The sequence below is a fragment of the Macrosteles quadrilineatus genome, unplaced genomic scaffold (genome assembly GCF_028750875.1).
Source record: "Macrosteles quadrilineatus isolate MER2022 unplaced genomic scaffold, UCM_ALF_1.0 Scaffold_5__1_contigs__length_97177068, whole genome shotgun sequence".
NCBI lineage: Eukaryota > Metazoa > Arthropoda > Insecta > Hemiptera > Cicadellidae > Macrosteles > Macrosteles quadrilineatus.
The window spans coordinates 4205870-4231052 of record NW_026542598.1 but is presented as its reverse complement, the minus strand read 5'-3'; the positions used below and the strand labels follow the sequence as shown (position 1 = coordinate 4231052).

Genomic DNA, 25183 nt, shown 5'->3' with positions numbered 1-25183 from the left:
AAAATCGTCTAAGTCCGTAAAACTATCTAAAAACGCTTATATCTCGAAAACGGCTTGAGATACGGCAAAACGGTTGAAATTCTGGCAAACGTAGTGGGTGTCAACTTTTGATTATAAACAATATTACAACATAAAAAAATCAAAAAGTAAGAAAAAAATTTAACATTATTTTATATGGGTACAAATAAAATTTACCATGAAAAATCGTCTAAGTCCGTAAAACTGCCTAAAAACGCTTATATCTCGAAAACGGCTTGAGATACGGCAAAACGGTTGAAATTCTGGCAAACGTAGTGGGTGTCAACTTTTGATTATAAACAATATTACAACATAAAAAAATCAAAAAGTAAGAAAAAAATTTTACATTATTTTATATGGGTACAAATAAAATTTACCATGAAAAATCGTCTAAGTCCGTAAAACTATCTAAAAACGCTTATATCTCGAAAACGGCTTGAGATACGGCAAAACGGTTGAAATTCTGGCAAACGTAGTGGGTGTCAACTTTTGATTATAAACAATATTACAACATAAAAAAATCAAAAAGTAAGAAAAAAATTTAACATTATTTTATATGGGTACAAATAAAATTTACCATGAAAAATCGTCTAAGTCCGTAAAACTATCTAAAAACGCTTATATCTCGAAAACGGCTTGAGATACGGCAAAACGGTTGAAATTCTGGCAAACGTAGTGGGTGTCAACTTTTGATTATAAACAATATTACAACATAAAAAAATCAAAAAGTAAGAAAAAAATTTAACATTATTTTATATGGGTAGCATGCATTTTATATGGGGGAGCGCACACGAGTTCGCGTGCAAACCTCGCTCGATTTTGTGAATGGATGTGGATTTGAAATAGTAATAGTGTTGTACAATGGTATTGAACATTTATATAGGCTTGTATAGGCCGAGAGCTGGATTTTTAAAAAAGTGGTCAAAAAAAGCTCACCATGTTATTCTTATGGGGAAAACGTGCCTAAAGTGTCATAGGACCATCATATTGCCACTACTTGCATGATTTAGAAAGTCATTAAGCTGGAAAACTGCAATATACTGCAGACTTTTCAGAGAGGTAACTTTGATGTATTCATTCAGCGTAGTGAACACATAATACACAGGAACTTGAACTCTTAGAGAGCCGTTGAATGTTATTAGACTAACGAAAAGGGTTGTGCATGTTTACTAGCACTACCCAGCAACAAAAACAATTTAATTTATCTCTAAAATATATATTCTTAAAGTGCACTGAGCAGCAGCCTAAGAAAATCTATGTAGCTTATATTGACAACTTTATGTAATTGATAAGACTGAGACACCAGACTGACATCCCCCATGTCAAGAAATTACAGCTTTACCAGTAACCCCACAACCGATTCCTCAAAACTGTACTAGAGGGTTATTCATTGGCACAGAAGTACGATATGAACTGACGCGATGTGACGAAGGAAAATCAAACTTACACTGTAACGTATATACCTCCCTTTGAAGATAGAACGTGTGTTACCAACAGATTTTTTTTTCAAATAAAATCATAGATTAATCTGCATTACACTGATGAAATCACCGAAGTGTTTAACTACAAAAGATCCACCAATACGATTTTAATACTATTTAAAGGTTCTTCCAAACGAATATATTGACTAAATGTTATAAAAACGGAAATTAAAATATCTATTAACAATTTAAAATGGGGTAAAATTTTTAGTTTATTAAGAGTGAGATCTGCAGTTATATTGGACTGATTTACATGCAGGTTGTGTTAAATGAAAGGTAATTAACTCTATTTTCACTCTATTTTCACATGTGCCTGAAAAGTTTACTATTCCTTTATATCTTTATACTAAAACACTTTTGCAAAACTTATTACTGCTAGCCTGACCATACTACTGAACCGAATTACACGTGGTTGGTACCAAATGAAAGATATTTTCCTGTAGATTTGCAGAATCCCTTTATAAATTAAAATAGGCTAAAAAATAAGCACAAAAAATGAAATTAAAACTTAAAAAAAATTAACACGGGCCTTATGGGTTGACATGACCTTAACATAACATAACCTTATGAGTTATGTTGGTGACGAAATAACAACAAATTATAAACAGAAAATCAAAACCGATTAAAGATATTCCAATCACATGTTTTATTTACAGTGTGGGCTGAAAATAGAGAAGTTTGCACAATACATACTTTTGGTCGAGTTTTCGACCACGGGGTAAGCTCTCGTAAACAATATTTCATTAGTAAACAAATCAATAATAAACACAGCTGTACCTCCCTGAAATAGTATATTTCGTACCTAGGGCCGAAAATTAAGTTTTGCCGGCTCGAGATAGTTTTTAAGTTCGAGACACTAATGAGCAAGCGGGCAGCTGATATTGCGGCCCTAGGGATGTAAAAACCTGCTCGGTCCCCAAATGACGATTACAGCTGGCATGGCCAACAAAACGTAACTTTCAGCCTCTAATCAACGTATGTAAAACAACTAATAAAATCATAGTGTGGTGAAATAGTTATTTGTGTAACTAGTGGGCAAAGTTTTGCACTCGTGTTACACATTGTATTTTTCCTACAGTCACTATAAAGCATATAAATAATTAGTCTTTCAAACACTATACAACACGTTTTTAGGTTCAGCTGGCAACACAAATGGTGCCCTAGAGAAAGTAGTACCAGCGGTCCGTATCACTCCGCTATTTTTCCTCGGCAAGAAATGAGCTCCGTGTTTTGATAATATAGTTCCGTATGTTTTTGTAATTTGAAGTGGTTTCCGTGCCAAAAAAATGCTTTAAAGGTATTTTCTTGTTTATTAAGATCGTAGGAATTTTTTAAAAACATTTTTAAAAAAATCCAGAAAGTTCAGAAATACCGAAACTATAAACACGAAATGACAGGTTAAATCGTAGTTATAATAGTCAATCAGCTGCTCATAGTATTATTATCTTTAAGTGTTGCCAACCTATTTCCAAGCGTACACGGATTACGTGCATAATAGAACCTCGCTGTTTTGTGTTGTTGCGTTGGAATCCTGATGTGCGGCAAAGTATAAACCGTACGAAAAAGTATAAACCGTACGGCAAAGTATAAATATGCAGCAATTAGCAGCTTTCTGTACTATAAACAGTACAAGGAAGCCAACTTTGTCGGGTGACTGTAGGAAAACAATATTTCATTAGTAAACAAACCAATAATAAACAAAGCTGTACCTCACTTAAAATTAATTTAATAACAACAAGTTTATTGTCTGTTATTTATTTTTGTTCTTGTTGAGTCGCACAGCTTATCTTGTTTTCTTTATAGTTTTTTTCTTATTTGTTGGTCATTCTAGATTATAAGAAGGCTGTAGTCCTAGAACACCAAACATTGAATGCTACTGCAAGTATGAAACGGGTTGTCCGTCAATAAAGAATAAAGGATAAATAGTTTACCTACAATAATAATAATAGTTTTTGGCGGTTCCAGGACCTTGTCAGGGAGGCTGCCGAGGATGTCCCACACATCCCAAGAAAAGAGGGGGGGGGGGTTCAGGGGTCCCTTTCTTGGAGAATTTGGTGTTTTAGAAACACGCCGTTTGATGACTTTCTATAGCCATTTTTAATGTCTAAAACTGTACTCAAAACCTCCATTACATTTGTTGGACGAAATGTATGTTTAAATTTATGTTCCTAAAGTCCAATGTGGGGTTTGAGCTCTGTGACCAGTCCTCTTGGAACCACCACTGTATACCTATGATAATTTCTCAAAGCATGGTATATAAGTCAGCATGCGATTGTTATAAATTACACTGGATTTTATAGGGTTCCCTAATTGCAATAGCTTTAGGTGATTCATCTAGTCAATAAAGATTATTGAATTAACGTTAACTACATTAAATAACATTGTTACTTAGTTGGAGCTTCTAATTTGTTGCCCTCTTACAATACCCATAATCCATAGGTTTACAAATTCCATTCATTGTTAAGTTTGTGGTTTTGCTGGTACTGTAGTCAAGTTGGAATTTATAGTGTGCTCGTTTATTACAAAGACTCTAGAAGTTTTATATTGTCAATAACCGCTATTCATAGGTACTCAGTTTACAAATTCCACTCATTGTTGCGGTTGTGGTTTTGCTGGTAGCTAAGTTGGTGCTTGGCCAAAACAAGGAGGCGCAAAGAGGAGCGCCTCGACAGGCTGCAAATACACTTCGGAGTCTGCTAAAAATACTACAAGAATAGAACCTACCTGCCTTTCTGTGACTTAAAGTCTTGTAGACCATTACTGTAGACAATCTAGACATCCCTAGTACTTCGTGTGTAGTAGTGGAATCTACTTTACATTGTAGAATAGTTTGATTTCATTTATTTAGTGTGGTTAAAGTCGTATTTATTTTGTCGCAATCTTGACAACCTTACTATTCCAAATTGATTGTTTTGCCCATTTTGAGAACCGCATGCTATCCGAATAAATTTTTGGCCTTGATTGCCAAACTTTTTGAATACTAATAGTCAACTAACTTACGATATGCACATTTCACCGCATTACAATCTTCAAGGTTATTCCTGCTATTATACATAATATTTTTGTTTTGATTGTAGAAGACAACATTTAAGAAAATATATACTGTGAGGCTGTCTTTAGAAAAATGTAATTTTATCAAGCATTTTTATAAGAGTAAAAAAATCTATCAATACTATAAGAAAACCTGACACAGCAAAACACATTTTCGTGTAACATCCTTTACCTTTTTGTCTGGTTTAATTTAGGTAATCTCTCTTAATGATAATAATCCAGTAAAATAATAAATTAGTATTTATCAACTAAATCAAATTATTATTACTATTAAATTACGTGTTTTCACTCGTTTATCAATATGTTAAAACAAGGTGTCGTATTATGCCTAACTGGTTATTAGTTTTAAAACCTCAAAATCTATTTAAAATAACCTTAGCTGAAGGTCTGGTTTTGAATTATTTCTGAAATACTGTTTGTCAATTGAAATTTATAGTCATGTGTTAATTTGTTTCAAAATGTAAATAAAGTTTAGTTTGTTGTTTTGTTTAGTAAAGAACACAAGCTCAGTTTTATTCTGCTAAATTTAATCTAGCATTTTGTCATTTCTTAATTTAATATCGTCCGTGATATCACTATTAATTGTGAATCACGTACAGTGACGACGACAAAGTTGTATTATTTTGTTTGTTTGTGATAAGAAAAAGCATATAATTTCGTTTTAACAATAACTGCAGAGACTCTATGGCCTCTAGACGAAGGTATAGGTGTCTCAATTAATTAGTACCATGGGTGTCCTTTATATGACGAATTGCTAATCCCATAAAAGTTAAGAAGTACAAACAACTAATTGTGTAGAAACAGTAGATCATAAATTCGGGCTTTATGTAAACTTTTACTCCACTTTTAATTTTGTTAATTGCCGATTTCATCAACTCAAACAGCATTTATTGGTCAATCACAAAACAGAATACCTTGGAGTGAATATTTTTCATTTTTGATCAAATTTCTGTCCTTTGAATACAACTTATTATTTTAGCTCCACAGAACTATTAAAAATGCCCTTTTTGCATCAGTATGAAGGGAAATACTCGGCATTAAAGCAAAAATAAAACACAATGTAAAATAACTTAAACACGCCAAACAACATATTTACAATCGATTTACTTTACTATCTTTTATACAAATGCACATACTTTCTAGACATCCATACATAGCAAATATACACGTTTTTACATAATGGTCTAAAACTTACTAAACATGTAAATTTCATTGAAAGCTTGAATAAATTCATATAAAAAATGTGTGAGCTTCCATTACAATTAAAAACACGTTTTAAAATCACACAGTTTAGAAAGACACCTGTTTCTTCTCCGAGGACTGTTTGACAGTGATCCTCTTAGTGACTTTGACAGAAGATGCTGATGACGAGTCTTGAGAGTCGTTCTCAGCCATCAGAACCTTCAGGTCAGCTATCCTCTTCTGTCGAGCTGCGCTCTTCCTATCGAGCTCCTCCAGCTCTGCATCAATATCCTGTAACCTCGCCCTGGACTTCCTGGCCCTCGCGGTTGCTGAAGACTCGTTAGAAGCGTCCTCCGCATCCTTCAACGCCTTCGCCGCCGGGTTCACCACCGTCCACTTGGTCATCGAGTCATCATCCTCCTCGAAGAATTTCTTCGCTGCCCTCTTGTGTTTGGAATACACATCCTCCTCAATAGACCTTTGAGTTTTGCTATTGAGTCCGACGCTGTCCAAAAGTTGGTCTGCGAGATTGATCTTGTTCTTCCTGGAGGAAGAAGCGATGCTGTCGAACTCTTCTTCTAACTCTGCGTTCCTCGCTTTCCTGGCGTTTCTGATCTTCTTCATGGTGGCTTCGAACTCCGCGTCGGCGTCTTCGTCGTCCCTCAACTGTGATGCTCTGTTCTTGTGTGATGACTCGAATCCGTTTTCGAACTCCGCCATCATTCTGGTAGCTCTGGCGCCCACCGACTCTCTACCGGTCGACGACTCCCTGTCCATCAGTCTAGATACCCGGGACGCCGGGGTGGAGTCCCGCTCGTCCAGTGGAGACACGGGGTCCAGGCTGGAGTGTCCGTGTTTGCGGTCCAGGCTGTCCATGACGGGTTTGTAGTAACGTTCTGCCACGTTGAAGTTGCAGTCGTACACCTTGGTCCGGGGTCGTCTCCATCTGCTGGCCATCTTGTCTGGAACATGAGAAAATAAGGTCAGCCAAGTAGAACTCTAATAAATGTAATTTAGTCTTACCTTTGTAAGTATATGAGAGGTTCGCGCTTTGTATGGTTTTTGATCAATCATATCTGTTATATTTTAGAAATGTCTACATTTTCCATGCAAAAATTGAACTAATTGTTAAGTAGAATGAAGATCTTTAAATTTTCATGTTCATAGTATGTATACAGAAAATGTCTGAAGAAAATTATGATAACAGACATCAGTAAAGTGTTAAAGAAGTAGTAAGTAAATATAATGTTTAAAACCTCATAATACAGCATTGTGTCGTTTATAAAATATTCGAACTAGGAGTGCTAAACATCCCCGGCTTCAATTCCCTTAGCTCGTATTTCAAAACCTGAATGTCAAAATAATACTGATTCTATATTTTTTTCTAAAAGATTTGTGTGAGTTTAGCGGCACTGAACTCGGTGGTAAAGAGTGCTATGACAAAGTCAACAATTATTTTCATTTAGCCTACAAATGAAGAAGATACTTCAATCAACCAATCCAGATCGTTCAAATACACTTAAAATACACTTCAATCGTGCTTGGTATATATCAGGCATCACCCTTAAATTTCCATGGTTCCAATTCCAAGTTTTTTTGTGCTTGAAATATTTCTCCCTTGTAAAAGTGAAGTTTTGATGTTACTCGATGTATGAACACCAGGAATAAAGTGTAACTGTAATATTTAGTTAACTGTAAGTTAATTCGAAAATCTTGACATCAGGAATTGTGAATTTTCATATTCTACTGTACTTTGTCGTCGATGTAACCAGCCGGTCAAGTAGACGATCACTTTGTCTGGCAGGCTGCCTTTGACGCACGTGTCTCGGCGTCACCAGAACCGTCAAATCTGGCAGCTTCTTATGTTTTACATGCTTCTGTTTGGCAGCTGTTGTTTACTACCCTATCAGCGTGGGAAGGGATGCTTACGTAACTAAAATCAAGTCGTGAAATGGGTTTGTTGTGTATAAAATGAATAAACCTCGTTCAAATTCGTCGAGATGATTGTAATCTGCATTAAAGCAAAGGGTAAATAAGCTCCTCTAAGGATTTTACATCCTTTTGGATGATCTGAAGATGATTTTAAGTATCTTGATGTTGATGATTGACTACCATGGTTAAAGTAGCCTGTGAAATCTTTGTCACCCGAAGATGAATATTCGACAAATTTTAGGTATGTTACTATCAAGTGTGTAGAGTGTGTTTTGATTACAACCATCGATCTCTATTATTTCAAGAATCTCTTCAGCTGATAAAAAACGAAAAATACAAAAGTACAGTACATAAATATAGATCCCAATTAATGTTTTACACAACTTATTGGGAAATTAAGTGACGCAATAATCAGTTGGGTCATGAATTAAGGCCCCACTAGAAAAACGTGTAAAACGTGGTAAGACCATTGACTATTTATAGTAAAACGCACGTCTGTTCTAATATTCTTGTGTAAAACAACTGTTCCAGACTAGAGCCGACGTCCTGCGATGTGAAGGGGGCACAAAAAATAGATCGTGCCATGGTGTTGTATTAAAAAATTATATTTTTGTGTTTTAGAGGTGGGGATGGGGAGAATTTTACCAACATTGTCTTTGTGTAAGTTCTGTTATATTTTACACACTCCATAGTCCAAACTCCAAGGAGGTCCAACTTTAAGGAAACTGTAACTTACAACACTTCCGCGATTTTATGGCCCCAACGAGCTCAAACATGCCCTAGTGTTGTAAATTCGCCACGCAAATAAACACTAATCAGTGTCATTGACCTTTAAAATCAGAAATAATCGACTTTGGACCAAGTGTAAGAGAATAATAGAAGATGTTTGCCAGAAACAGATTTAGAGCGAGCGCTGCCTGACCTCATCTTACGGTAATTTTACACCGACCCCAGTGACTTACTGACCGACATATCCCCGATTTACATGATTTACTACTAGTGTCACTGAAAAAGATGTATGATTGGTATACTCAACTCAGAGACGTCCTCGGGACATCGTGCTAGGTTACAGAACTTCAAAAGCTAAATTATAGTACAGTAAAATGTAAAAATTCATAGTTTCACACGTTAAGTTTTACAAGCTATAAGTTTTGTATATCCAAGTGCAGTTTCCACATAACCCTTTGAACCATGCCCTCGCGCCTGCACCCAGACTAACGAAAAGGAAGCGTGATCCATGCGCAGGCCCGAGGAGCGGCTCACAAAACTTTACATAACAAAATGAGAACCATGGATGGAGGCTCAAGAACAACACGCCATTTGAGAGAAACGAGCTGTAATTAACCATTTAAAAAAATAACACAACAATAACATCAACAACAATAATTAACAATAATACATGAATTAAATACTCTCAATTAAACTTTAAAAAATTTGATACCCGTTTACCCTACTAACTTACAATTATTTCATTAATCATTTTCAAATAGGCTAAATTTCAAAAATAAATCTTACTAGCTTTTACCTTTCAAAAAACTTTAAATTAACAAATTACAACATGATATATATAATGACTCTTTTAATAAATTCATTTCATCTGGTAACTATAGAAACTTTAGGGGCCCCAAATTAGAATTCAATAGAATATTTAATAAAATTATAAAATTTAAAAAAGATCAACAAGTAGCCTAGGCTAAAGAATTTAAAATTTAAAAAGAAAAACAATTAATAAATCTCTGTGCACAAATTAACAAATAGGTAACGAAATCTCCAAGTCCAGGACGGTGGTTAGCAATAATTAATTAGGCCTAAAACTTGCGGAATTTGCGGTACTAGTTCATGTTTCTGGGCGAGCAGCACCGGAGGGGAAGCAGGCATGACGGAAGAGGGGGGCCAAGATCCAGGGGTGGCCAAGAGTTGTAATTCCCACTCCGCCAAGGCTGATGCAGACTACCGGTACTCCATGTTCCTCCTCACGGGCCCCATCAAGCGCGCTGGGCGCTCTTAATTTACTGCATAGTAGAGAATATCTTCACACAAGTAAGGAAAAGGCAAAAATACAACGCAAACATACTACAAAATTAAGATGAAAGACGATGCAAAATTTATGCCGATGCAGCGCTAACGAAAGTCTCGGAGCCTCTGAATCGTCGGCGGTGGGAGTAATAAGAACAAAACCCACAGCCTTGTTCGGGGTCGTGGAGTGAGAAACACTGAACTAGCCTACTATAAAAAAAACACTTGAACCATTGATCATGAGTCGTGACATTCGCCCGGTGGAAATAGTCACGGCTCAACCTCCCTCCCCAAAAGAGGACACTCCTCTCCAAAAGGGACAAACAAACAAGCCTCTCCCCCACTTCCTGAAAAGAGAATGACCTGAAAGACAACTCAAGTGTCTGTGGTGGGGAACGCCAAGGGACTTCCAAACTGGGGGGAAAACTCACCCCCAGGGTTTGCTCTGGCCAGAGCTGGAAAATTTTGTGAGGGAAATTCCTTCGCAGAACACAGGGGACAGGAGAAGTGATCAGGTTCTCTGGCCCAGTGCACTTCCCACCCAGACACAAGAGGAAAGAAAATTGCCTACGGAAGAGTTCCGCGGAAGGGCTTGAGATGAGAAATGTGCGCCCTCCGGAAAACTTTTCCAGTCCGCGGATCTCCAAGCTCCGCCGTGACAGGCGTCAAAAACCTCAGGATGCGGTTGGGACCTGACCACCGATGACACAACTTTGCAGCTCTCTTGTCCACAGCCGAACTGGCTGGATGAGCTTTACAAAACACCAAATCCCCCACCTGGAAAGGGTTGTCAACTCTACCACGATTGTGCTTCCTCCGGACCAATTCCCTAGCTCTGATCAAGTTTCTCCTGGCCGCTTGCCAAGTTGCCTTGACATCAGCCGCACCAGGAGGTGGCAGAAGGTCGCCAATTCCCCACACATTCGCTAACGGGTTGTTAGGCGGATAGCCTAGAAACAGCTCGAAAGGGACCGCCTTGTGACTCTCATGGTGAGCAGTATTGAAAGCAAACTGAAGCCAAGGGAGTTCCTGATCCCAGGTGGTCTGCTTGTCAGCATGGAAAGCTATGAGAGCGGAGCGAAGATTGCGAATGAACCTTTCAGCATGAGAAGGCTGTGGATAGTAAGGGGAAGTAGTCACATGGCGGATTCCGTGCCCAAAGCACATTCTTTTGAACAGATGGGAAACAAACTGTGTTCCGTTGTCGGAAACAATGGTGGCGGGTATTCCAAAATGTTGGAAAAGGTGAGTTCGAAGTACCTGCACGGTGAGCTGTGCAGTGGCATTCCTTAAGGGGAAAAGCCAACAAAATTTGGAGAAGGCATCCACACAAACAAGTAGGAACTTATTTCCTGACTTGCTACGCGGGAGAGGCCCTACATAGTCAATGAAAACCTTCTCCAAAGGTCTTTCCGCCACCTCAGATGACAACAAACCAAACTTAGAGTTTTGAGCGGGCTTGCTCAGTGAGCACGTTTGACAAGAACGCACCCTAGCAGCAAGATCCCGATCCATACCCTTCCAGATGAACATTTCCCTAACCTTCGCAATGGTCTTGTGGATACCTAGATGCCCACCCACAGGAGACGAATGAAAATACTCAAAGACCATAGGGATTAGAAGACTAGGCAGCACAACTTTAGGTTTACCTCGCTGCCGAGCGCGACAGCAAAGGGCACCCTGGGACAGAAAATATGGGGGGTGGGCTCCCCCATTTTGAAGCTCACCAATGATCTTTGCCAGCTCAGGATCCTTCAGCTGATGGGGAATGAAATCAGAAAAGGCGAGTGGAAACTCCAAGAGCACGGCACAACCCGGTTGCTCTTGGTCAGAAGGATGATCGTCGGGTGAATGGTACATCCTAGATAGTGTGTCAGCAATCACATTCTGAGTGCCTCGAACGTGTTGCACTTGGAACTTAAGGGACGATATTTGGACAACCCAACGACCAATTTTCCCAAGCTGGCGTGGATGTGCAAGAAGCCACGAGAGTGCCTGGTTGTCGGTTTCCAATAAAAACTCCTTGTGCTCCAAAAAGCGTCTGAATTTATTGACTCCAAACACGACAGCCAAACACTCGAGTTCATACACCGAAGAGCTTTTCTTTTCGCAGGGACTCAAAGTGCGTGAGGCGTACGCAATTGGCTGCCTAACACCATCCACCTCTTGTGACAACACAGCCGCAATTGCGACGGAGGAAGCATCTGTTTGCAAGACAAAGTTTTGATTGAAATCCGGCATCGCCAAAACAGGGGGCTGCATGATAGCCTCCTTGAGAAGATCAAAAGACGTCTGCTGCGCTTCACCCCAGACAAACTTGGCGCCCTTCTTCCGAAGCTCATTGAGAGGAGCCGCCAATTCAGCAACATTGGGGATGAAGCGTCGGTAAAAACCTACCATGCCGATGAACCTAGCAATACCCTTGACATCTCTGGGAGGAGGAAACTCCCTGATAGCCTGGGTTCTAGCGGGGTCGATGCAGACGCCTCTATGAGAGATAAGATGACCAAGGAACGAAATTTCCGGCTTTGCAAAACTAACCTTGTCAGGATTCACGGTAAGGCCAGCCCTATTCAATCTACTCATGACTTCTTCAAGATGAATCAGGTGATCTTCGAAGCTCTCACTGTACACCAAGAGATCGTCGAGGTAATTGAACACAAACTTGAACTTGACATCATGAAAGATGGAATCAAGGAGTCTGGTGAGAGTCTGGGCCCCCACAGCAAGACCCATCGGAACTCTTGTGAACTGATACAAATTCCACGGAACGCAGAAAGCAGTGAGAGGTCGAGACTCAGGTTTCAAAGGAATCTGATGATAGGCCTGATTCAGATCAAAAACAGAAAAATACTTGGCCTTACCGAACCAATCAAACGCAGAATGCAAATCGGGGAGAGGCACAGAGTCGATTTCAATTTGCGCATTCAATTTGCGATAGTCCAAAACCATTCGGGACTTGCCATTGGGTTTTGGGACGAGAAAGGCTGGACTAGCGTAGCTCGAACGGGAAGGTTCAATGACACCATTTTCCAGAAGTTCGTCAATGATTTTTCTGAGAGTTTCCATTTTGGGTGGAGCTAATTTGTATGGGTGAGAGCGAACGGGACGGGTATCTGTAGACGAATCTCGTACTCCAACAGGTTAGTGACTCCAAGCTTTGGCGTCAGCACATCTGGGAAACGAGAACACAAGGTTCTGATGGCTTCAGCCTCGCAAGTAGTCAGATGCCCTAACGGATCAATTGTTGGCTTGCTGGGTATCTCAGGCTCGACTACCGCAGCACCACCACCAATTTCATCAGCAAAAGATATTAATACCCGCCTCGCAAATCGGAAAAAACACTGACCTCTGCCTAAATCCAAAATTAGGCCAGTGTGCTTGATAAAATCCGCTCCTAAAATGACAGGGAAACAAAGGTCCTTAGCCACCCAAAAACTCCAAACCCAAGAAAAATGTTCAATTTTGAACTTGAAACGGGCTTCATAGATGATGGGAAGGGGTGAATTTGACGCAGTCCAGCAGATAGGGGTTTTTCGCTCAACTTGCTTGATAAGCCCAGACGATTCAAGTTTTTCAAAAAGGGACAAGGAAATGAGGCAACGGGCTGACCCAGAATCCACTAGGGCCTTCTGCACCGTGGAACCTATGAAGATGTTGAGACGTGGGCAAGTTGAGCGCGCCGCTTTCACGCCCATGGTAGCAAGGCCCGCAATCCCCCGCAGCAGAGGCTCGGTCACAGGCACAACACTCCCAGAAGGGGAGGCAACAGAAACATAAACTGACTTTAACTTAGACTTTGACTTACTTGAAAAAACATTCAAATTATTGCCCTTTACATTATCATCAACAACCTCACAGGAAGGATTGGGCAAATTTTCCTCCTGTGAGCAAACTAGTTTTTTGGACCACGTCCAAAATTTCCACCTTGACGGCAATGCCGCCGAATGTGACCTGGTTGCCCACAACCAAAACAAACAACAGGTTGCCTCTGCCACTGCGGCGGTTCAGGACCCAACACTCCCACGGGTGCTACGACAGCATGATGACCAGCTAGGGGAAGATGCCCCGCCGCTTGGTCTCTCTGAAAATCAGCGTCCTGGACAGATCTCGAAAGGATGGAAAGTCTGTCCAGATCCGCAAAAGATGCAGGCCGTGGTGCAAAAACCAGACGGGAGCGTTCCTCAGGCTTCAACCCCTGAAGCACAATGTCAATGAGCTCAAGCTCACTGATCCCCAAACGCAAGACCCTTTCCACCGTGCGAATGTCCCCCACGTACTGGCTGAGAGACTCGGCTGGCTGCTGAGGACGAAAAACTCTCTCAACTTTCAGCTTCTCCATGACCCGACGGGGCATGAAAAGCTCCAAAACTTCTTTATGGAAAACATCAAAGGTGACGCCTCTGCGCAAACAATCAAGCAATCTGTCCCCCAACGGTTTCAGACAGTATGGAGCAATGAGTTCCATCAAAGTTGCGTCTGACATGCCAGGGTATTCACGCATGCGCAAAACACTCTCCAGAAAAAAACAAAGACCATTCACATCTAACCCGTCCACCGGCCGGAAACCACTCAGGACAGAGGCAAGGGGATGGGGAAGTTTGCCAAAGGAGTTAGAGATGGAAGGGGAACTATGAACTTGAGAAGGAAAGGGAGATGGGGACTGGACATTCAGCGTGGCCGCAGCCAAGGTGGGCGTGTGAGAGGGGGACGGTGTGACATTTGCATTTGACATTTGAACATTTGCAGGCAACTGGAGCAGTGTACTTGGCGTAGGCGGAGCCTGGGGGGTACCCACTGGAGCCACATCAACTGACCTTGGTACTTCGTTTGAAGTTTCCGAAGAACGGTTGTCTTCAAAAATTTCAACTTTCTCCTTGACAGACTTTCCTGCCTTAATACTCTCCAAAATTCCTTCCAGCTTAAGAATTCTGGCTTCCACCCAGCTCTTGTCCTCATCTTGGATTTCAGGTTGCCCTGAAACCAAGAGCAGACGCTTACGCCAGTGCGTCAGCTGTGTGATAGCCGAACTCTTAGCTGAGCCCATAGGCAAACTACTCCAACTATCAATTTCCCCACTTAGCTCTTCCATCCTCTCTTTACATGCCTCCAGTTCCTCATCCAAACTGAGCGACTCAACCCAAGCTTGAGGCATGCTAGCAATTTGTCTGAACTGTGTACGCAAAGTGCGTACATCAGTTCCAGGAGTCTCCCCCCGGGACCGCACCTCGTACACCAGCTCCGGCTTCCTCAAATATTCCGGCACAATTGACGCCATACCGAGTCTCAACCAGCACTTGACTCAAAATAACAGCCAACAAAATTTTTTCACAAAACAAACACAGAAATTTAATTCCTAAGGCTTCTGGACGTTGATGCCTACGCACCCGATGGGGCCCAAAAGAAGAACCTGCCCATTCATACCGCAAGTACCGCAAGAAAAAACAACAACAAATGACCCACGAACGTACACACACACAAACATACACCGATACATACACTAGACAACACCTAACACTTGTGTGATGGGGGGTACACACAAACCTTTTTTTTTTTTTTTTTTTTTTTTTTTGACACATGACCATGCTTTTGACACTCTTGCTCCCGAAGGATGCAAGTCATTACCACCGATTCCACCCGGTGCCTCGGCCAAAGGGCGAGCTCCTAATAAAAATGTGTTTACGCCCCACCACAACAACAACAAGACCTTTTTCCAAAACTGCCAGGCCAGAACATTTCCAAGAAACCAATCCATCCACGGCTCTTCAAAACAAAACAAAAAACAGAACGCGGACAGTGATCGCATCTCTAAGTATCCGAGTCGTGAAACCAAGTTTCACGACAAGGCACCCAGGACGCAACCCACTAACCACGCTCTGCTACCAGATGAACCATGCCCTCGCGCCTGCACCCAGACTAACGAAAAGGAAGCGTGATCCATGCGCAGGCCCGAGGAGCGGCTCACAAAACTTTACATAACAAAATGAGAACCATGGATGGAGGCTCAAGAACAACACGCCATTTGAGAGAAACGAGCTGTAATTAACCATTTAAAAAAATAACACAACAATAACATCAACAACAATAATTAACAATAATACATGAATTAAATACTCTCAATTAAACTTTAAAAAATTTGATACCCGTTTACCCTACTAACTTACAATTATTTCATTAATCATTTTCAAATAGGCTAAATTTCAAAAATAAATCTTACTAGCTTTTACCTTTCAAAAAACTTTAAATTAACAAATTACAACATGATATATATAATGACTCTTTTAATAAATTCATTTCATCTGGTAACTATAGAAACTTTAGGGGCCCCAAATTAGAATTCAATAGAATATTTAATAAAATTATAAAATTTAAAAAAGATCAACAAGTAGCCTAGGCTAAAGAATTTAAAATTTAAAAAGAAAAACAATTAATAAATCTCTGTGCACAAATTAACAAATAGGTAACGAAATCTCCAAGTCCAGGACGGTGGTTAGCAATAATTAATTAGGCCTAAAACTTGCGGAATTTGCGGTACTAGTTCATGTTTCTGGGCGAGCAGCACCGGAGGGGAAGCAGGCATGACGGAAGAGGGGGGCCAAGATCCAGGGGTGGCCAAGAGTTGTAATTCCCACTCCGCCAAGGCTGATGCAGACTACCGGTACTCCATGTTCCTCCTCACGGGCCCCATCAAGCGCGCTGGGCGCTCTTAATTTACTGCATAGTAGAGAATATCTTCACACAAGTAAGGAAAAGGCAAAAATACAACGCAAACATACTACAAAATTAAGATGAAAGACGATGCAAAATTTATGCCGATGCAGCGCTAACGAAAGTCTCGGAGCCTCTGAATCGTCGGCGGTGGGAGTAATAAGAACAAAACCCACAGCCTTGTTCGGGGTCGTGGAGTGAGAAACACTGAACTAGCCTACTATAAAAAAAACACTTGAACCATTGATCATGAGTCGTGACATTCGCCCCGTGGAAATAGTCACGGCTCACCTTTATCCTTTAATTTGCTGAAAAAATCTTTATTTTTTCAGGCAAAGTTAGGGCCACATGGCCCTTTCTTACACTTAACCTGACATTAAAAATATAACAAAAATAATGTGACATTGGAATAACTTAATCCGATTAAACATAAAATATTTAACAATTCAAGTACCTACATATCTAAAAAAAAAAATTTTACAAATAGAAAAACACATTCACACACTCTCGCATACACGCATCAGCAAACGCGCAAGATAACAGCAGCCCTAGGACACGCCAGCCGAGACCATCTTCTCAAAATAGAGCTTTTTCAGTGCCGCCACAAACTGGGAACGTTTTTCAAGGGTCTTGTAGGGGTAGGCCGTTCCACAGACGACAAGTGGTAACAACAAAAGCCCTGCCATAAGCTGTGGTCACATGATGAGGTATACGCAATGTGATCGAAGAATAACGAGACATTCGTGAACTACCCTGAGACACAAATTTAAAATCGGATTTGAAATATTTTGGGGAGCCTGTTTTCAAAATTGAAAAAACCAATGACAAAATTTTAATGAATCGTTGATCATTTAATTTCAGGATGTGTGCCTCAAGGTAATACTGGTGCCTGGTATAGTGGAATACTGGTGTGCGACAAAGTAAAAACTGTGCGACAAAGTAAAAAGTGTGCGGCAAAGTAAGTAAATGCAGCAATTAGCAGCCTTCTGTACTATAATCAGTTCGAGGAAGCACACTTTGTTGGAGGACTGTAAAAAAATACAATTTTATACTGGTCACTTATTTCAAGCAATCGTGTTTTTACAAGTATTTCTTTTTGTAGTTTGTCTTTTAAATTCAGGTACCGGTATAACATTGTCAAAACTGTATATTCTCTCATTGGCTTAAAATATTTTATGTACTGATGTACACATTACGTTAGTTTAATCTAATCGTTGAGAGGAACAAAAAAGCGGTTGCAGTATATTCAAGTAAACATATAAGCAGTTTATTAAAAAGCAGACATATTTAAGTATGTCACGTTATTGTCTCTCTTAGACATTGGCACATTCTAACGGGTTAAGGGAACGGTCCAAACCCTGAGTATGTACTATCCAAAACGTGTTGAATGTATTTTCAATTGAATTGGCAGAGGACTGCACCTAATTCTGCGAGACATGTCGTTTGCAGATTTACTCATCCTTGACTCAACTTATTTTCTGAAAATCTATAACATTTGTTTAATCTAATTAGTTTCTGACCGCAAAACCTTCAGTCACCCGCTAAATAAATATAGTCCCGTTAGTCAGATCAATTTGGTTTTGAACTCTAAATTTATTAAAAGCGCTACTGTGACTACGGTTAGCCAACTGTTACCCCCCCCCCCCCCCCCCAATGTCATGCACCTGAATTACTACTGCTTCTGGTTTTCGGAAACTCAAAAACTGTAGACCTGACATTAGTCCTACTGTAAATAGGCCTGGTAGTAGGTAGAGTTTTAATATACTGTAATTGATACACGCTTTCCTAAATGGTAGATTTTCCCAAATACTCAGCGGAAGCATGAAGCATGATTAATTAAACCCACAAATACCCTGCTCAAAAAGTTCATTTGTTATCATTCTAGGTCATATTATGCAGATGATCTCTCCACTTGACACCCCAATAAATCAGTTATGTGCCAAAGCTTGATTACATAGGCAATGTGCTAGTAGTAGTCCTAGAGTAACTAATCAGTTATTATAGTAAGCGTACGTTTCGTCATAAACTAACTCGTTTCAATGTCGTTTCTTCCAGTTTAATGGGTTTTCTGAAATTGTTTCGTTTACTTATTCAGTATGTAAATTTTTAACGCCTTAAATTATCTTGGGTATTTTTCATGTAGGTTTGTTAGGGTTAGAGTAGGCAAAGCTGGCATTTGTTATAGTGTGGTTGGTATTGTTTATTTTCAAAGTTTATAGACAAATTTAAAGACCTTCGAGGATCTCTTGCAAAACCCCATTAAAAACTAAATTTTGATATCTTTAACGGCTCTATCAGAATGTTGTGAAACCCAATAGGCCTGATAGACGAGGTTCATTTGATGCTGAGAATAGACGAGCAGAGCCCTGAAATAGATTAAAGTAAGCACGATGCGAGGAGGTGAGTAAGACGTTTGTACCAGAGAAGTCTTTGTCTTGAGATTTGGCTTGGCAGAGCCCTCTGCTGGCTGGCCATATTAATTATTATCAAATGAGTACAAGGTTGGGTTAAAGTATTTGACCCACAAAATAGTTTGGGTAAATGTTTCTAGATGAAAATTGATCATTCTGAGTACAGTTGAAACGTGTGCTACTGACGTTGGGGTTACTATGTGATAGCAGAGACTTAAAAAGTTTTCTAATTTATTGCTTATGTTTTGAGCTCGTTTAATTGATTTTAAGGTAAAGGTCAAAATGTTTACTGCACATATAGTGAGACCATTTTTTAGCTCGACCGATGTTGCAGGCAAAAATAAATAGAATACTCCAAAAACTGTCATGGTAATGGTTTCTGTGGTTTAATCAAGCCTAACACCGTTTGGAGCAGCATAAAACTAAAAATATTTTTAAACCATACAACCATAAAACCATTACTAAATATCTCTCTTCTACCTTATCACAAGCACAAGTATAGGCCTACGCCAAAACACGTATACGATGGCAACGTATCATCAACTCTGAATTCATCATGCAGCTGTTCAACAACGTTGTCAGCTGATTTTGAAATGGATTTATGTCATAATGTTAGATATTTTGTTTGTTTATGTGGGAAGTAGCATCAATAGTTATTTATGCAACTAGTGAGCAAAGTGAGCAATTGACTCACTCGAGAGAAATACTTACTCAATGGTTAATCGAGTGAGGCAATTGCACTTTGCACTCGAGTTGCATATTATATTTTTCCTACACTTACAATTAAACAAGTAATTTGTTAGAAACGTAACATATTTTTACACAGAAGGGAACTTTTAATACTGTATGACATTTAATGCCTTCACGTTGCAAATCTGTTAACATTGTCTCACTGATGAGCGAATTGGCCACTTTGCTTTCTCAAATCAGTGAGAGAACATGTACATTGTTAGGTAAATGTAGGAAAAGTAGTTTTTTCCTACAGTTAACGTTAACACTGACAATGTTAACATTGTCTCACTCTAATTACTTTGTCTCACTCCAGATTTGCAACGTGAAGGCACGAAATAGTGAGCGCGTAACATACAGACAAGGTCGTATGCGCGCGAAATACGTTGGCAGCACTGGCTGTAAATCAGCTGGTCAGCTGTTGTACTGTTCACATTAAATGCCATTTAAAAGTTCACTTCTGTGTAAAAATATGTTACGTTTCTTTACCAATTTATTTGTTTTATGGTAACTGTAGGAAAAATATAATGTGTAACTCGAGTGCAAAGTGCAATTGCCTCACTCGAGAAACCATTCCTCATCCGCCTCTGGCTCGTTAAGGATTTCTCTCGAGTGAGGCAATTGCTTACTTTGCTCACTAGTTGCACAAATAACTAAAGGCGGTCAAGTAAAAAAATGGACAAATAACAAAAACTAGTTGATCTTGAGATATTTATCTATGTATGTTTATTGCTATCGATTTGTAAATAATCGAATCTATAAGGAAGTTATTATTTTGTAATATTACAGTATCTGTCCCGGAAATATATATTCTCTGAATCAATTTGTCACGTAGCCTATATAACGTTTCTCAACAAAACTTGCTCCATTGACCCTATTTCATTCTTTGTTTTACCATTGTTAGAAGTTATTTACATTTTTAGTTGTAAATGACAAGTAGCCTACTTTGCGATGGAATGATTCCAATTTATTAATATCTTCTAGTTTGTTTTTTTTTATCGGGGTAGCTTGTTGCCTATTTACTACTGTGGTTATAGTACTGTAGTATGTTTTCTGTGCTACTGTCTAGTTATTATACTGTCTAATCTGTTTAGTTATCACAATACCAGACCCTACTGTGTATAAATGTATGAAAACTGCGTGTTTGAATCATAAGCTTTCAAATTGCTCCGTGAACAGTATGTATTAATATGTGTATGTCTAAATATGTTTCCTTTTTAAATCACTACATCATTAGTGTCGACGTCTACTGGACAAATATGAATACTTTACCATCCTACTTTAATGGTATCTAATCTAACATAAGGTGTTTTGGAACTATGGCAGGCTGATCCGGCTGATGTACCTAGGATTGTCGACGTTCAGGCAAGACTTTATGAAAACCCTCGTAGGCATTCCAATCAGCTGTGTATCAGTTTTAGCTATATCCAGCGCTTAGTCAGTAGTCGCACATAGCCATTATGTGGGTATGAGCTTAAACAGTCACATGATGCAGCCCATTACAGTACTGGAACAATCGGTAGTTAGTCTGAACACCAGACGATCGTTTATTTCAGTGGAAATGAATCAACGGAGATTTATGAATTCAAAGTGCATTATCATTCCAAAACGATTCGCGCGACTTATTTCCTGTAAATTAAGTATTTTTTCAACACAAAATTCTCAACTTAAATATTAACCAAATAGATGTTTTTGCTATTGTTTTACTTACGTCTGGAACTATTTTCTTAATTATTTTCTCACTATGAACTTTCGGTGTTTATAATAAGCACAGCTGGAATTTATTTATTTTTATGCGTAAAAATTTATAGAAGATTGTTGACCTTGGGAAGATGACCGCGTAAGGAAAAAATACTGAGCAATTTTGATTTTACTGACAGAGGATTCGAATGCGATGAAGCAATTCCTTGGATGAACATAAGTCACATAAATTAAACCTAATTGGAAATGTAGTTCAACTAGTTAACCTATCATAGCTTGTCCCCTGTGGTCTGTATGATGGAACCACCAATACTAGAAAAATACTGACCTTTCGAGTACTAGTGCATTCAAACTATTGGCGAGTCTCCAGGTTGATGGAGGGTGAGGAGACAGGATCCACCATACAGATTATAGATGGATTGCTGTAAAGCATCACAAACGTTGGACAATTTTTCGCCAATTTCTTGACGTTGTCATCCCCCAAAATACCAATATTCGACAGTGTACTTTGACTATAGAAGAGCCTACCTTCTAGTTTCAGTATAATCATAGATAAAACCATATGACTATTATAAACACTATAAATAGTTTTTGCGTAGCATATGTAATCTTTGGTATCACTAAATAGTGTTAAAATAGTCAATGATAAAATATACTGTGTTGGTTTAGTGGAAATTTAGTTACTTTGTTTGAAGAATGGAAATTAGTTTACATCAAGAAAATTCTTTTTACCCAGACATAGATTTTATTCAGATCCACTCCTACAATTTGCCAAGATGGCTTTGTAAACATAAAGAAGAAATCATAGGCAGCTATTTTATGTGGTAACTTTAATACAGACAGTCAGGTTGAACCGAATCAGATGAATACCTAGACATCGATATGCATAGGTCTACCGTATTTGCATCTAAGGTATTGATTTAAGGTGTATTTTTGTAAGCGAAAAATTGTCCACCTTCTTTTACTTGAGACGAGTGTAAAATAAATGTTTACCTACCTAACTACGCTGAAGGAAAACATTCCTTTCCTGGGTTTCGTGTTTAATTTCCCTAAACATTAGTGTGATTAAATATTTGTCTGTGTAAAATGTTTGATTTAACTGCATTTATTGAGCGAAGTTCTTATTAATATAACATTGACTGTACCAAGTTATAAACTGAATATTGTTTATACCTACGAAATGTTTTACAATGTGGCCCAAAAATGTTTAATACCATGCTAATTATTTGATACAACTGTACTACTTGTTTCAATTTTTCGTCTATTAGAATATCTTGTATGTTACAAATACTCTTCATTGTGAACTAAATCATTTAGTTTTATTATACACATCAAAGTAAGCGGCTGAGTCTATTTAGAATAATTTATACAATTCATGATACTGTGTAGTCAGAATACGATGAGTAAATGATGAACTGAAACATATTAACAAAGACAAATTAAATAAATCTACATGTCTTTTTCATATTACTTTACTAAAGCTAAAACACTTTTTCACAGTTAGTTACCTATTTAGTGATCAAAGACGACTGCTATACCAACCCTTCATAAAAATATTCGTGGTAAAGATCGAATCAAACTAATGAACGATTAACGATGTGTATATATTTTCCATTTTTACATTACAAAGATGTATAATTTTGAATTTGATACAGTGGATGTTCCTAATGTATGTTAGTCTTGTTACATGAAGTACCCCGTCTACTCTTGAAGACTAATGAACAGATTTTGCCGCCATTAACGCCGCTGTTTCCCAATCCCGCCGGATTTAGCTCGCGTTGGATATTAGGTGATGGAATGTCGAATGTTACATCGTCGTCAAACATCGCGCTCTTGGCTCCCAACTTTGGCAACGTTTGGGGTAATGTATTCCAATCGGAAGCCAACCTTAAGCTATGACCATACCTGAGTTGAGGAGAGTTTGTAGCGTCAGTCACCAATACTCCACAGGTCGCACAGCTCGACTGTTCCGAGCTGGCCTCCCCACTCTCGCCTTTAGTATTTTTAACTCTATAAAAACCTGGCCTAAATAAATTAACTCGCCATTAAATGAGGCGAAATCAGGTCATAAAGCTATTATGCTGGTCACAGGGATTTAGGTCGCGTTCGATAAACATAGTTATTGATCACCGGGGATGATAAAATCGTAGAAACATTAATAATTTCCATATTTTAACAATTAAATTTGTACACATTTTGTTTTTTAATAAAAAATTGTTCATAAGTATATCTATATAAATAAAATTAGAGTTTTGTCTGTACTTTGCTCAGAATTATATACTTTTAGGTTATTTTTACGTTTTATACATTAAAGAAGCAGAAACGAGTCTTATCTCTATTTCTGTCTGTCTGTCTGTCTGTCTTTCCCTTTGTCTGTAACACTCAAGATGGCATTTTACGCAATCTTCTCCGTGAAAACCAGAGTACCTATCAAGATCCAAGTCATTTTTATGTATTCACTGGATTGGCGAGAGTGTCTTTAGTGATTTAAATATAGCCTCACTACTTTGTAAATAAAATTACGGACGTTCAAAAATGCAGTTTTGTGCAATTTTTGCCAAATTTTCGTTCTATCACATAATCGTCTATGAAATAACGAACAGCTGTTCGGATCAAGATTATTTTTTCTAGCTGTCAATGATATGTTTACAAATGTTGTTTACAAATACCGCAACCATTTCGAATCACGTTTTGAAAGCAAATCCCAACCAAGTGAGATTAAAAACGTTTTTCTTACATAACAGATTTAATTAATCGCAAGTGCAATAATATAGTCTAATAGTGTAACCGTAAATGAAATTAAATAACTAGACATCGTCCAAATCGGAACCAGAAATTCTTTGAGTATAAAATGTTTCTTGAGTTTTGACAACCAGAAAGAAGACCTTGAATCATTGTTGTATAGGGCTGGGACACTGAAATGATCGTCGCCAATAGCTTACAAAAAAGGTTTCCACTCATTGACGGCGCTTCAATGGCGGTTGTGAAAAGTGTAAAGTAAAAAATCACAACTGCAGTGGGTGATTGTAACAGAGGTTTAACAGAGGAAGTGCTAAACTCGCTTTTCCAATGTGTCACTTTCTGTTTCTACTCACCGGGTGATGCAATCGCTGGACCATACAGCCAATAGGCCCATAGCTCATAATCTTGGGTACGTAAGCCTACATATTTATTCATAACAACCTTTTTGACGACGATCCTTGATACCGGTACTTTTCCATAGAATACATGGCCTACCTACTTAAGAAATATAATTACAAATGACCAAAACCCCAACATTGTGTGATTTTCGTCACATTTCCTTCTAATGTTAATAGATATACTAATCATTGTTTAGAGAATGCGTAATCTATTAAATAACAAAAAGTTGTTTGGGTAAGGTTGTTTTTTCTTCAAACTGACACCGATAAGTTTACGCTATAACTTTTTACGAGAAAATCCAAAAGCAAGAGATCAATAACCTCGGGACTAGATATTAATGTATTTAATTGGTCGGATGTACTATAGTTCTTAGGTAGGTTCTTACGTAGGTACTGGTTCTTTCCCTTAGAACCGTTGGTAGCTGCTAGAATCATTTTTACGTAGGTACCAACCCATCACTGTAGTTTACAAATTAGTTATCGTTGGTGTTGCACCTTATTTATTAGAGCCGTCCGTATTCAATTTAAGTGATGTCTTAACTCTGTATAAGTTTTGCTTTTTCTGTCTGGATTCCAAATCTTAGCTTACCCGGTATGCTAAGAAAATGATAACCTATTTGAGTAAAACATTTGTAGGGCAAACCATCATGAATTGTTTACGCCTTTATATTGTTTATGTATCAATAGTTCGTGGCCTTTTTTGGATTGTTGTGTGTATGTCTGTTGGTAACGCATTAATGTCCTTATTTCTCAGTGTTTCACGGAATGGACAAGAGCACCTTTGATACTGAAAATGTCAACCGGAATAAAGTGT

At 38.7% G+C, this 25183-nt stretch overlaps 1 protein-coding gene across 2 annotated transcripts; it reads right to left on the bottom strand.

The window, feature by feature from the left end:
* Positions 1-5634: 5634 nt before the first annotated feature.
* Positions 5635-23231, bottom strand: LOC128994504 (uncharacterized). 2 transcript variants are annotated; one of them, XM_054419100.1, is made up of 2 exons: positions 23135-23231; positions 5635-6694 (listed from the first exon to the last, which is right to left on the bottom strand). In XM_054419100.1, the coding sequence occupies exon 2, from the start codon at positions 6687-6689 to the stop codon at positions 5841-5843; it is 849 nt and encodes a 282-aa protein (XP_054275075.1). In that variant the 5' UTR covers positions 6690-6694; positions 23135-23231; the 3' UTR covers positions 5635-5840. The 2 variants fall into 2 exon arrangements, with proteins under 2 accessions (XP_054275075.1, XP_054275076.1); XM_054419101.1 differs by lacking the exon at positions 23135-23231 and adding an exon at positions 22738-22889.
* Between the last annotated feature and the right edge of the window lie 1952 nt (positions 23232-25183).

Coding starts and splice junctions, on each gene's coding strand:
- LOC128994504 (XM_054419100.1), bottom strand. CDS start 6,689: ATGGCCAGCAGATGGAGACGACCCCGGACCAAGGTGTACGACTGCAAC.